General features: G+C 38.5%; 1 protein-coding gene across 1 annotated transcript; it reads right to left on the bottom strand.

Annotated features, from left to right (window-relative positions):
• Positions 1-2,509: 2,509 nt before the first annotated feature.
• LOC308384626 (tumor necrosis factor-like) lies at positions 2,510-7,258 on the bottom strand. Its single transcript, XM_080863163.1, has 4 exons — positions 4,250-7,258; positions 4,099-4,126; positions 3,900-3,956; positions 2,510-3,467 (listed from the first exon to the last, which is right to left on the bottom strand). Exons 1-4 carry the CDS (start codon positions 4,418-4,420, stop codon positions 3,010-3,012), a joined length of 714 nt encoding a protein of 237 aa, XP_080719289.1. The 5' UTR covers positions 4,421-7,258; the 3' UTR covers positions 2,510-3,009.
• Positions 7,259-14,307: the final 7,049 nt, after the last annotated feature.

Below are 14,307 nucleotides of genomic sequence, written 5' to 3'. Positions count from 1 at the left end.
GCGAGTGTAACTACCGCCCCTCCCCCCTCTGCCCAGCACAAAGCACAAGGCTCGCGTACCGGAGTGAAGCAGGAAAAAAGGGTGAGAGAGAAGAAGAGAGAAGGAAAAAGAAAAAAACCCACGGTTCCTAATAAGGAGCCGGCTCTCGTCGTTCACTTCAAAGAGTCGGCTCTAAGAGTCGGCTCTAAGAGTCGTTCCATTCGCGACCAACACATCACTAATGTCTTTGGACTGTGGGAGAAAGCCAGAATACCCAGGTGGGACCCACGCAAACTCCACACAGAAAGGATGATGGTGGAATTGAACTCAGAACCTCTTGCTGTGCGGCAACAGTGCTAACCACCGTGCCACCGATTTTTGTTTTTTCACACAATAACTCATAATGAAAAAATGACCCAAATTTACATAAAATTCTTGCAAATCTATTTAACATAAAAAAAATAAAAATAAAAAATTTACAAAGATATACAGTCGGACTTAAAAATGCATCTCTTCTGCCATTATCCGTGTAGGGTTTTTAGGGACCTCTTGAAGTGTGGTCAATAAACAAAAAAGACAGTATAAAAAAAGCTATTTACTGTGAGATAAATACTTTCCACTGGTGATATTTGGTACAGCTCTGTAGGCAGCTGGAGGAGGAAGCAGGGGAATTACCACATAAGCAGGGAGTTCCCCTTCTCTCTTCCATTCTGTTAAAGTGTTGAGGAATTATTACTCTACTGGAAACTTTCACAGTGCCAAATACAAAAACTTGCACTGTTAATGAATATGAACACAGAGCTAAGTCATAGTATCTTACGTAATAACCAGGCTAATATTACCCACTGTCAGCAGTGATGAGCTCATACGAACACAGTCAAAAGTCACGTAAGTCACATCAGTCATGTAACCATGCAGCCCTGCACTTAAATACATGTTACCATGTATTTTTAATTAAAGTAATCTAACTCAGAAGGGGTTTAACATATTGTCTAATTAAAATGCATTGACTAAATTTTTCAAAAGTGTTGGCATTAAAATGCTATTTAATTCTAGAATGGCTTTTTTTGATTGTTTGTTTTGATTGAGTTGAATCAAAAAAACAAACCATATCAAGTTTTTCTGAGAGGTTACATTACCATAAGTAACATGTAAGCTTTCTAATATCAGCTTTTAGACATTAACAGCAATGTCTGAAACATTAGCAGAAACCCCATCCTGGAATCAGGCTTTAAACCAGGTTCTGTACACGAGGGATTTGAAACTGCATTTATTGTGTCAGTAACGCAGTTCTGTAACGTTACGTGGTCTGCCACTTTGTAATGGTATCAAATCCTGCAGACAGTGACAATTTAGAGTGAAACGTGGGTCTCCTTTTTAAAAGCACAAATGAAATTAAATTCACTTTAAATATCCATCCATCCATCCATCCATTCGCTTCCGCTTATCCTCTTCAGGGTCGTGGGGGGCGCTGGAGCCTATCCCAGCTGTCATAGGGCGAGAGGCAGGGTACACCCTGGACAAGTCGCCAGTCTGTCGCAGGGCCAACACACAGGGACAGACAACCATTTGCACTCACATTCATTCGAACATTCAGACCAATTAACCTATCCCCACAAGCTGCATGTCTTTGGACGGTGGGAGGAAGCCGGAGTACCCGGAGGGAACCCACGCAGACACGGGGAGAACATGCAAACTCCACACAGAAAGACCCCGGCCTGGTGTTGGAATTGAACTCAGGACCTTCTTGCTGTGCGGCAACAGTGCTAACCACCGTGCCACCGTGCTGCCACCACTTTAAATATATAGGATGTTATTTGCTAGAGGTTTCTCGATCACTGTGTGCAACCTTTTTGTTCAGCCCACTAAGCTAAAGCTGTATGAACTTCAACCGCATCTGAGTTGTTGTTCTTTCATTTAAAATTGATTGTAGTAATGTACAGAACCAAAATGAGGGGGAAAAGGTGTCTCTGTGAAATATTTATGGACCTAACTGTATTTCCCCCATTTCCATTTCACTGACTGGAGGCAGGACACTGGGAGGGTGATTACATGAAAATAAGTTGCACATTTAATTTTACTTCATTTGCAAGTATTATAAAGTATTCTTTTAGTGTGCATGCAGTTGAAAGGTAACATAAACATTTCAATAATGGTGTCATAGAGACAAATATCTCAGTATTTAGCAAGCATGATAAATTTGGGTTCATCTCGATGAAGTAACAGTTAAACTCCTCCACTTCCATGACTGTTTCGCTGCACACAAAAAGAGGACACACTGTGCTCTGTGGTTACTACCGTGTGTTAATTAATTGTCCCATCGCACACACTAGCAATAATTTGAGCTTTCTTTAGCCGTTGTGGCTCATTTGTTTGCTCTGTTTAGTTTGACCCTGTAGCATGTTTGATATTTTTTCTTTTTTTCACTGGTTTGTAAAATGATAAACACAGCTCTTGCAAACATGATTTCTTTATAAGCTGAGTTTTATTCAAATATTTCAGAGTACCACAGGCACTATAAATCCTCAGACATTTGTTTGTACTTGCCATAAAACGAAACAAATAGTTTCATACATAAAAAATCAGCACAAATACAGTAGGACATTCATTATAAAACACACAATAAAATTAATAAATATATAAGTATTTCAATATTTCAATAAATAAATAAATAAATACAACAAATAAAATAAATACGACAAAGATATGTTAAATAAATAAATTCCCCAAAAAGTAAACCCTTTGTTTTTCTATTCTGTCAGCCTGTAGTGACATGGTAGCACTCTTTGGTTGACTGCTGTAGTTACAATAGTTTGATTTACTTACAAAAATGAAATGACTTGCTGATACAAATATTTCAAGTATGGCTGATGGTTAAAGTACATTTTCCATCACCTCTTTAGTGCAATGTGAACCATCTGTGGTTTCCTCACATTCAATAGTTAAAAGCCTTCCAGAAGGACAGCAGGTCATGGTGGAGAAATGGAGTCTGAGGTCACCTTTTCACCTACATTCATCAGACACCTCTCCTCACAAGGCAAAAACACCAAAGAAGTTCTTCCCTGGCTCATCCTCCAATTTCTCCAGCATTGCCTCCTCTGTCTGTGTTCTCAGTCTGTCATGAGCATACAAGTTGAACACAGCCCCCATGTAAACTGCAGTGTACCAGTTCCCATCCTCATCTGAATCCCCACTGGTTGTCTTTTGGCAGACTGTACGGATAGAGTGGAGAATGGTCACATATTTAGGTGCATATGAGCGAGACCAGCGTTTGACAGTGTGGCTCAGGTGGACCATGGGGTGTGAGGAGGTATCGTCGGCATCGCTGCTGCAGTCAACCCGGAAAGATGCTTGGCTGTAAACAAAGTAGAGGCCATCTCGAGGAATCACAATTTCATTTTTATCGAGCTCTAGTCCTCCCTGAGAGTGGGACTGGTCCACATCCTTCTGCCATTCCACTGAGGTCTTTCTACTATAGTTGTGTACTCCTGTTGAATAGTACAGACAAATGGCAGACACCATGGTGAATTTCTGATTAACAGTGAAATAAAACTGCACTTGAGTCAGGGGTTCCTGAAGAGAAATTTCAAATGAATTCTGTTGCAGTGACATGAGCCTATTTCTCATTTATCCTCTACATTCTTCAGTCTAACTAGAACTCATTTAAATCTCCAAAATATCCAAAGGAAACAGGCATAATGTGCCCTTAAAAATCAAGGAGAAGTTCTAAAACTTTCTGGAAAAACTGGTAAGCTTCCTGAATCAAGAACTTCCTCCAATTATGATCCACTAAATGTCCCATGAATCTCACAGAGACGTGTGATTTCATGATTACAATACTGGTAAAGGTGTAGTATGGTTCTCCACAATCAGTCTAAAATATGCCTTGCACTTTTTTTTACTTGGGTTTCATCCCTTACCTTGCAAATGAATGGCTGCTCTCACATTTGATATTTGCCTCAAAGTGTGATGGAGATCTGGGAACAAGAAAAGACAGAGAATATGAATTATACAGTGTTTTCGCCTACTAGTCACTAACATTACTAAGCTAAAAAAACAAACAAAAAACAAACAAACATCAATAAGTCCACTACTTTTGTAAGAGTTGAGGGTACTCACCAAAATTGTCCTCATTTTGTCCAGGAGCCTGTTTGAAATAGAGCATGACACAGAACGCTGTTACAGACTGGTTGGTTTTAGGTGAAACAGTTCATTCACTGTGAGAGTCAATGGCGCTCTTGAGTAGTTTAGAGAGAATTTTAAAACCCACCTCAGCACGCCTGTTAACAACGAGGGCAGCAGCAGCAGTAGCAGCGAGGCAAAGTGTGAATGCCAGGAGGGCCATGGTTAGCTTTGACCTGGGCTTGATTTCCTGTGTTGCCTGTTTCTCTGTGTCTTTGTCGATCATTGTATCCAGCGCGACCATGCATTCACCTTCCATTGTTTTTAGTGGGTGCCTTCTATCAGGTACAGTTCACTTCTTAGCAGCCTTTCCTCCTCTTCTTCCACCTCTTCTTCTTGTTTGATGCCGCTATCTGTGAGAGGCTGTTTTAAAAGGCTCTCACCGATAGAGGGGGAAACTCCAATGATGTCACACATGTGGAGACTCAATGAGAAATAGAGACCCAGTGCCTGGGAGGATCTTACGCACCACACCTCCTCTGCACATGGCATGTGTATGATGGAGTTATACCAACATCAAATAAAAAACCAGACACCTGTGTGGAATCCCCTTTTGCACCTCAGTGCACACCCACACAACTCAATAGATCATTTCAAACAGGCACATACACTCACCTGCTGTATACCTGCGTACACAGGCAAGACCACAGATCACTCTATTCTACTATTCTAAATTTTTAAAAAGCACATGTTAGCTATTGATGTGAAGTGTTCACATATGTTGTTGTGTTGTCTTCGTTTCTATGTGGGGCAGACACACTGAAAGCCAGTTCAAATGTGGGGCAATAAGTCACAGAAAAGTCTGCAACCTTCAGCTATTCGTCAGTCAGTTTGACCACTATTGCCAAATGTTTTTTACGTTATTGTGTTTGATATTCCACCAACAATTAACTGCCAGTGATGTCATTGTCAACCTACATTTATAGTACATGTGTCACTTCCCTAATAATTTTATAAAGGTTTTTTGAAACGTTTCGTCACTCACGAAACACTGAGTGACGAAACGTTTCTCCCACTGAAAACGCTACAACAGAATCAACCTTTTGGGATGCATGTTTTAAATGTGATATACAAATAAGATGTTGTTCTAATTACTAAAAGGCACTCTATGAAGTATGTTCTGAGTGCAAACGCTTGTCTGTCTGTATCTCTGTGTGCCCTGAGATGGCATGACAAGCCCTTCAGGGTGGACACCACCTTCTTGCTCTCTAACAGCTTGGATAGATCAATGATTAATGGAAATGATGGACTGATTAATGATAAGAGGTTATATAAAAGGTAGAATATATGTAATACATGATTACAAACCATCTGAAACTGTATCATTAATAATCCTTTCCATGGCTTGTTTGTATGAAAAGATCATATGGTAACTGTAATGAGTAAGGATGAGTGTAGGTGTTTCATGTCTATTAGCAGAGTAAGTGTTGAAGATTTAGTCAGCACTCTAGTCAGATAACCAGAGTTCATTACTATTCTGAATTGAATGTCATAAATTGATCTTGAAAAACTGAAAAATGGGAACACGCTGCATCTGAATGTCTTTTCATCGTCACTGACAAACCATGCCCTGGAAAGAGGAACACCGTTCTACATTTGCTGCAACAGCGTGGGAGGCTGTGGTAGCGGGTTGTCTACCACTGGGAAGGTTGCGTGATCAATCCCTAATCTACATAGGCAAGATCTTGAATCCCCATGTTGTCCTCATTGCCCCCACTAGAGTGTGACTGATTGTGTAAATGTCAGAAACAGCCAGAAAAAAAAGCTGTATGATGGTATATGGGACTGTGTGGAAAATACTTTGAGTGCTCAACATAAGTTTAAAGGTGGTATATTTCAGCCAATTGTAAAAGCAATAACAAGTGATTTATTTACATTAGATGCTGACTAACATATAATGATATTTCAACTTCACAATCACTTTAAACCATCTTCAGAAGAGAAAAAGAAAATAGCACTTTATTTTGAAGTAGTCTTTGGTTTCATAGAGGTAACCGACGATAGCTGGTGGTGGAAATCCCAGATCTCGAACACCACAAAGGTTAAGGTGTAGCTCCTGGGCCTCAGGCTTATCTCTGGCCCATAGTTTAAAAACAGCTACCCAGAGGGTGTCACAACACCAAAACGAACAAACCTTAAAACCTTCTCTACAGAGATAATGTAGAAGAACATATGATATCCCTTTCACATGAGCTTACAAAATAACAGTTGTGTAAAACAGCCATGCCTATTGGGGAGGCTTTGTGACTGTATCACAGTCATCATGGAGAATGTCTGTCTTTATTCTTTAAGCTGCAAGTTTTTAACAGTCATCTTCACGCGAAAGTGAGCCTTTCATGCTCAAACTATATTTTGGGTGGAGTAGCATCTTAAGGTGTTAAATGATGTCACCAGTGGTGGTCAAGATAAGATGAGCTCTATTTTTCTATAGCTATCATATATGTATATATTTGTATTAGCTATGAAACAACAGTGGGAAACAGGAAAGAAGTGTGACCAGTAAGATAGACAGAGAGGTTGCAAACAGTGGAGTTGTATCAGCTAAAACCAAAATATTTGCATAAATAAAAACTGAGTGTGCTCGCAATGCCCACAGGAAGACTCATAGCGACAGCACGGCACATCAAATTCAGAAAGTTTACTTCTTACACTGATGGCCACAACATTAGCATATGAAACAAATTTGCTCTCTTTAGAAAGGACTTGTTCAACATATATTAGACAGTGGACAGAGTAATAGATTCTGAAGGACACTGACATGATTAAATTGGTGACACTTCATGTCTGTGGTGGACTACATTTATATAGACCTTTTCTAATTTGGTCACTCACTTAAAGCATATTGCAAACCACCTTCAACTATTCATACAGCACTTATTCTGGCACACAGTCACACACAGAAGTTTTACTATCAGCATTTGGTGCTACTGTGTAGTCACATCCTGCTCACACTGTATTATGCTAGATAATTTGGCTTGGCATGTTTCCAAAATGGCGAATGTTAACTGATGAGATGCTAGCTGTTGTTAATTATTATTACAGACAATAAAAAAAACTTTTAGTGTAAGAAATATCTGAAAGGCAGACAAAAAACTGGCTGAAGTACACATGAAACAGTTATGGAAGAAACACAGTAACACACTGTCAGCTATTGTTCACTATGTGGACTACAATTATGTTAAAGCATCAAAGGTTAAAATAAATACATACATCAAATCCAGAATACTCAAAACATTTCATCTGTTTTAATGTAGTTTTATTGTCTTATAGCAGCAATGATATCCAACTTTATTACAAGAACTGTCTCCAAATGTCTCCAAATCTGCCTTAACCGGAAGGCAAAGTACAACCTTTTACTGTAACTCCACAAAACTCTTTCAGTGCTACTTTAGTTTACAAAACTGGCCATGGAATAAAAGACCACGCACAACCACAAACTGTTTGGAGACTGTTGTCTATCGTCACAGACACATACCAAGATAAAATCTAACACAATCAACTAAAACACTGAAAAGGAGAAGAGGAATCAAAGATGTCAAGATGCATTCAAATAAGCAAAGATACTTTATAACACATTTTTATGTTTCCATGTATCATTTTATATGTCATTCAGTGAAAATGACTAAACATGGTTTTCCATAGAGGGTGAACTTCAGCAGCAGGGGAGTATACGCAACAACAAGACAGAAATTATATTTAAATTTTTTTTCTTTCCTCAGAAACTGCCCCTCATGTGGTCTCCGGCCCACTTACACACAGAGTTTGGTATTTTGTTTAGCAAAAGGATGTGAAAAAAAAAACTCCCCTCATGTCGCAGTACATCAGTCAGCTTGTCATGCTTTTTTCTCTTTCTAAAACTGCCACGAGAACCAAACTCCCTTTATCTAAAAAAAGACTTGATACATTCCCTGAGAAAGGAGGAATACACAGTGCTTTTTGTAGAATGGCCCACTACTCAGCTTCCTCTTTACAAGACAGGATTCGAAAAGCTCTAGTAGATAAATAGCTCACCAAAAATATGATGTGGAAATCTCTCTAGAAAGATTTTGATGAAAAATGTGTTTAAAAATTGCCATGTTATACTGTGACTATTACTCACAAATTGCAATTTATCTACAGAGGTTATTATTGTTGTTGTTGCAACATTTTGTTATTATTGTCACATTTTATCTGACCCTCTCATGAGGGTCAGATAAAATGTGTTCATGGAGCCAGGCTTGGATGGAAAATTTTTCAATTCCTGGTGACCTGCACCTATAGGGACTAAGTAAATGTTGGTTGGGTGGGCATCATGCTAGCATCATGACTCAAACAAGGACAGAGACCTTGGCTTGCTGACCTCTGGCTGCAGAAACTTGAATCTGTATATGGAAAAGACCCTCTGTGGGGTTGAAAGAGCCAGATCTGATGCATAATGCAAAACTATAACTACTTCTCACATTCTTGGGTCTTGGATTACAGAGTCTTGAGCACTTGTGTGAAGACAGGAAGCAAAGCAGAGATTAGCTGAAATAGAAATCGAAGTTACTACACTTATTCAAATCACTTCGCTTAATTCAAGAATTTTAACCAAACTAAACTGTAAATGGTTTGTACAATCATTTCCAAACTCTGCGGGGTACCAGCAGATGGTGAAACTCTCAATTTTTGTTAATCCGTGTGGCCTTTATTCTACAGAATAAATGCCCCATTCAATTTTAGGGGAAACAACCATGAATCACTCGTATAACAACTGTAACCACTTGAAAAGAGAGAAAGGAAGGTTTCAGGCTGATGATGATGATGATAGGTTATCTAAGGACAGAAGAGGGGAAACCCCAGAGCTTTACCTTCTTGGTTTGATTCACTTTTAAACAGGGAAAATTCCAAAATAAATAAACTCGTATTTATCAGTGTAGTTTTGTGCACCAAGATAAATTTTTAATTTAGTGGAGCCAGAAAATGGATACAAATGGATTTATCAAAATGCATTGTAATAGATTCACACAAACACAATTTTCTACAGTAGTGATGCACAGTGCATGAAAGTCCATCCATCCCTCCAACCAATTTCATATAACTTCTTATCTAATTCATGGTTGCAGGGTTGCGGGAACCTACTCCAGCTGTCACAGGGCGGGGTATATGGAAGCATGTGAATGAATATTACACACTGATGTGACACCTCGTACATTAATGTGATGCTCTAACAGTCATCATGCTTTTAAGCTTCCCACTAGATGATTAACATCTGGTTAATGGCCCCTTTTTCTTTGAAATCATTTGATTTTTACTTCAGAAAGTATATGTATATGCCAACGTACCTATCTTTCTCTGAGAGAAAAAAGATAGATAGCTAGATAGATATGCTGGATACCAGATTTTAGCACATATGTTAAAAACAGTCATTGGGTTTGGTTATAGGGAGTATTTGCTTTTATTTTTCTTTTCTGTTCTTTCGCTTTTATGTAGAAGCCAAATGAATTGAAGAGAATCAGTGAACCAGGTGACCTCTTTCCAAATAGGAAATGAAAACAAAACTCTTTTCTAAAAACTATAAATACTGTCAAGTCACATGGGTGACAAGTAACCACATGCATTTGAGATAATGTGATGACTTTGGGAAAAAGGAAAAACCAGAGTTATGCAAGTGGGGCTGAGGCAATAGTTACTGCATCATCTCATTGTCCATTATTTCAACTTACCTGTCTGGGCAAGGCCAGTGCTCAGAAAGGAATCAAGGAGTGGAAGGGAGGAGGAAGTCCTGTGGAGTTTTGTAGCTGTGGATGAAACCAGGTAGAAAGAAATTGTTTGCGATACTGGTGTTTCCTGTCTCCTTTTCGCAACTAAACCACGAGCTGTTACGTGCATGTTTGTTCCTGTTGTGAGGTGCGTTTTGACATAATGGCGGAGGAGGAGTAGGTCACAGTGGTTTGACATATTTAGAATATCACTGCTGGTAGAGCAGGGCGATATGACCAAAAATATTTATCATGATATACATTTGAAAATTTGCGATAACAATATAACTGACGATATAATTGACACTAGACAAAATACTTTACAATTCCTCAACTTTATTAGTGCAAAAAAAAACAACCCATCAATGTATTTTCATTTAAACAAGCAGCTTTTTTATGTGCATTAAAGTTATATAAAAATGTAACAGTGCAAATTCCTCGCTGACAGTTTAACCAAAAGGCGTTTCCAGTGGAAATTGGCCGACATATCCTCAGCATAACCATGTATAATATCCACAAAACTTAAAAAGAGGTTATACACACACAATACGGTAACATTATGTTGAAGCACAGTAGTATCACTCCGCCAGGCTCCTGCCTACGATAGCCGTAATGCTCCGACAATCCATCAAGCGGTGCGGGTTCATAGCTTAGCAAAGTCGTACTGAAACATTTGACAGATTTTCGAGCGCCGTGTACATAAAATCATTTCCAGGTCAGTAAACACAACCAGAGTTCATACATAAGGCACACGGGATTATAAGGGGCACTGTCGATTTTCAGAAAAATCAAAGGATTGATTTTAAGTGCGCTGTATTTTCCAAAAAACACGGTAATAACGACGGCCCGCTAGCATGCTCTACCAAAAATAGTGCTTTGTTGTGTATCTGACGGATGAAAGCCAAACCAGTCCCACACCACTGAAGCTGCAGCATTTTTACAAACCAATTCTGGTTCATCCGTTTCATTCAACGATTCGCTTTCGCTCTTCTCATTCTGCATCGTCGCCATGTGCGTATGTAAACAAAGGCACTGCGCATGCGCGTTTTACCCATATTCTATGGCGATATTTCATTTTCCTATCGTTGCCCAACATTATACCGGTATTACCGTGAACGGTATGATATAGCCCAGCCCTAACTGCTGGTATTGATTAATGTTAAAATATATTGTGTATTTGTAGCTTTCTAGATCTATAAGCCTTTTAAAATTCTGTAAAAAGCATGTCATGTTCTAAGTCCTGATGATTGATGAATTTTGGGTTTCTGATTTGTTGCTCATTCTTTTATCTTAATTCTTTGTTTTTCTGGTTTTCCCAGCGTTTCACACACACACTCCACAGGTCTGTTGATGACTCTCCGAAGATTTGGATGAGCTCTTTTCTGACAGACAATCTGGACTGTGCAGGAACTTATGCCAGGCTACTTTTTGTGGACTTTAGTTCCACTTTTATTACCATCAACCCAGCTCTACTTCAGGATTCCTCCTGCAGTGATCTACACACACAGCAGATTAGAGTAGACATGCAAGCATCTTTTTTCATTTGTGATTCTTGAGTTTAGACATTTAAAATACATAATTCCACTCTTCTGCTAATTTAAAGAATATGAGCTTTCATTCAGGTGTTTTCTGACTCTACATTTTCTTTTGTCATTAGTCAGCTTTTTCTAATGTACATGTCAAACCTGTTCAGCTGCTTTCCAACTTTGAAAGTTTGAAACAGCAGTTTTGAACATTAACCTTCAAGTGAATGATTCTGTGTATTTCAGCTCATTCAACATTTTTAACTTAACATTCCAGCAGTTATTACATTTCAGCTCAAAAGATTCAACTATCAGCATTCACACCGCAGTTTCTTCAGGAAATGCTTTTCTAGTTTTGGTTTCATTTCTTGCTGTTTTTGTCTCCTGGTTGTAATTCTGTATTATAAATGCATAATAAGTGTTGTGACATTACTTTGCCCTGGAATGACTTATTAATGCTCTATATTGTACATATGCTATACAATTTACTATACAAAGTAACTGCACTGAATCCTGAATTTAAAATTGAGCTGATGAACTAATACCACATGGTCTGTAGCAACCACATTATTCCTCCAAAACTGAGAACCTGCTGGGCCAGAAATCAAGTGCATCAGTTAGTGTGACGTACTGATGACTTTGCAAATATCTTTAATATCTGGGTCAAAGTAAGAGGTGTATAAATTAATGTAAAATCTAATAAAAACATCATTTATGTCTGCAGAATTAAGGCGTGTATTCTTGATCAAGTGGAAAGTGTCCAACAATAGTCCAACAATAATAAAGGCATAATTTTTCATGTATTCTGTTGTGTTATTTTATTAGCAGAAAGGTCAGATCTCTCCATTATTGGATTCAACACAGCATTAAAGTCACCAGCTATTGTAAGTTCTGAGGTTGGCAGGTTGCTTAGTGAAGAGAAACTTTATGAAGCACCATCTTGTTAGGACCATTGCAATGTAGATACTATAAACTGGCCTTCTGGATCAAAAACTCTATGACTGGATTGTGATTAGGTTTCATATTTTATGGTATATTGCGTAGTTGCATTTATACAGCCAAAGAGTTTTCACCATTTTACCATTTTCAAGCATAAAAGCTGTCTATGAATATAGAGTTTGTCTACACAAATTACTGCTTTCATTTACCCCAGAAAATTAATTGTGTGCATCTGGACGTAGCGTTTCCTCACTCAACCAAGTTCTTCAGTCTCAGCTGACTGTAGGTTTCCCCAGCCTTGTAAACAGCAGATTTGCATAATGACTGAAACTAGCACCACTGAATACACAATGGACTGTGACATCAATTTCATGATAATTAATATACAAATTGTCATGACCATTAATCAAGGACCGAGAGAGATCAAGGACCATTCACAGAAAGTTGGAAAATAACAAAGTTGAAAAAAGTATTTGTACTTCATTCAGCTGCTTCCGGGTTGTTGAGTTGGTGAATGAGTCCAGTGGTCGTTTTGATGATGGAGTCGGGTTACGAGCGGCTCCGTTAGTTTTCGTTCTTTATCATTGTGAATAATTGTTCGGAATCGATATAATAGTCCAGCTCCTCGGGGTTGAAACCTTTATAATGTAGAGAGAGATGTAGTTGGCTCAGTACTTTGTTTACGTTCCACAAACAGGTCGTAGCCATGTTGGATCACGCAGAGTCTCGTGAGAACTGAGGTTTACGTCGTCGTTGCGCTTCTGCTCCTTTGGATTGGGCAGACTAGGCGACTCAGTGGCACAATGCTGCCATCTACTGTTATTATTATCCAAGACGGGCATTTCTTTCTGCTGTATTGTGAAGTGATCATGTGAAGTAAGACTTGCTCGTTTTTCCATAAGCTTTGCCATCGTTCATTTATAAACATATTTGTAGTTTCTGTTTCTGATTAATAAAATGCTGTTCTGTTCTCCATCAATCATTCTCTCATTTAGCCACATTTCAAGAAATTCAAACTACTTGGCTTACTCAAGGTTCTTTTCACATATTTTAGATGTTTGTCTGGCAAACATCAGGTCAGGTCTTTTCCTTTCTTTTCCTTTTTTAATCAGTGGATATTTTAAAACCCAATCATTAGCCCACATTCTGCAAAGCCTTTTGAATTTAGTAGAACATATACACAAGATTTCTTCCTTATTTCCAGATGACAAGAACTCTTTTCCCACTCTGAACATTTACAAGGTACTTCCTTGACAAGTACCATTTACAATCTTTAGCTCCTCAGAAAATGTTATACTAACCCTGTTGTTGATTATTGGAGCATAGATGACTTTGTCTTTTGACAGTACATCTCATCTACTAATGCCAGTTCTGTCAATGCAAATGTAATGTCAGTAGAGGACGACATTGCTGCGCCTGCACTAAATCATGCTGCTCATCCATCATTTGAGAATTCCATTCCTAATATTCTGCTAAGAGAAACATAAATTAGTGGCTCAAAAAATAGCAGTCCCAATTAAGACGCTATTAATGTAATAACCACTATAATACTGTTGAAGTGCAGGTTTTATGTGTTCTTCTCTGAAACCATGTAGCATTTCCTTCTTATATACTTCTATTTATATCCTGTCCCTCCTGGACACTCCCAATGGAAATCTTAACACCGCCACCTTGTCCATCTCTAGCTATGCCTCCTATGGGCCTTGTTCTTGACCTCATGATGCTTTCCATCAAGGTAAAAGAGTGGCTGGTTAATTATTTATTTGTTGCACTATTTAAATACATGTCTAGGTTTTGACAACTAGATCTTAACAGACTAACAAAGAGTTTTACCTAAGTCAGTTTCAAAGCAACTTCAACAGATCCAGGGTATAATCTGATTTCACTTATTCCAGTCAAAATAACCACTGTGGTCATCAGCTTATTAAGTCAGTAAGGATTTCATAATGTAGGTACAAACCCAT

This window comes from Rhamphochromis sp. 'chilingali', assembly GCF_963969265.1.
Source record: "Rhamphochromis sp. 'chilingali' genome assembly, chromosome: 17".
Lineage (NCBI taxonomy): Eukaryota > Metazoa > Chordata > Actinopteri > Cichliformes > Cichlidae > Rhamphochromis > Rhamphochromis sp. 'chilingali'.
The sequence above is the reverse complement of the archived record's forward strand: the minus strand, read 5'-3'. Positions and strand labels throughout refer to the sequence as shown.